The sequence below is a fragment of the Myotis brandtii genome, unplaced genomic scaffold, assembly GCF_000412655.1.
Source record: "Myotis brandtii unplaced genomic scaffold, ASM41265v1 scaffold975, whole genome shotgun sequence".
Taxonomy (NCBI): Eukaryota; Metazoa; Chordata; class Mammalia; order Chiroptera; family Vespertilionidae; genus Myotis; species Myotis brandtii.
In genome coordinates, this window is record NW_005372049.1 from 627,043 (window position 1) to 627,690 (window position 648).

At 69.0% G+C, this 648-nt stretch overlaps 1 protein-coding gene across 1 annotated transcript in view; it reads left to right on the forward strand.

The window, feature by feature from the left end:
- The first annotated feature begins 395 nt into the window (after positions 1-395).
- Positions 396-648, forward strand: part of LGR6 (leucine-rich repeat containing G protein-coupled receptor 6) — a 24,048-nt gene continuing 23,795 nt past the window's right edge. Inside the window, exon 1 of the mRNA XM_014533400.1 lies at positions 396-610. Coding sequence (XP_014388886.1) covers positions 396-610 — 215 coding nt within the window. The remainder of the gene's footprint in view (positions 611-648) is intronic.

The window sequence follows — 648 nt, forward strand, 5'->3', positions numbered from 1 at the left end:
GGGGGTGGGGGTGGGGGGGGCTTGGAGCCACATCAGAGCCTCGCGGGACGGCCCTGGAGGGACGGCTGAGTGATGCGTCCTGAGTCACAGCCCCACGCGGCCTCGTGCTCCTGTGGAGGCACGTTCGTTCGGCAGGGCTCAGGGTAAACACGGGAGGTGATCGGCTCTGCTCCTCCCTCCTGGCGCGGGACTGCAGGGCGCCCCGTGCCTCAGTTTACCCACGGGTACACGGAGCGTGAGGTGCACGAGGCGGCTCCTCCTCTCCTGCTCGGAAACTCCGTGAATTTTGCCCGAGGCCCCTTGGTGCGTCCCACCGCTGGGAGCCGGCACCTTCCGCGATGTGCCCGGAGGCCACCGCCCCGGCTAGAGACTGAGGGAGGGAAGCCCGGAGGGACATGACCGCAGGGGTGCACGAGGCGGCTCCTCCTCTCCTGCTCGGAAACTCCGTGAATTTTGCCCGAGGCCCCTTGGTTGGGAGGTCAGCTTCCTCCCCAGCCCTGGGGCTGTTCCCAGCATCCTCTGCTTCCTCCCCACGCAGGGACCTGAGCATGAACAACCTCACGGAGCTGCAGCCCGGCCGCTTCCACCGCCTGCGCTTCCTGGAGGAGCTGTGAGTGGAAGGGGGGCGGGCGGAGGGGGGCCTGGGGC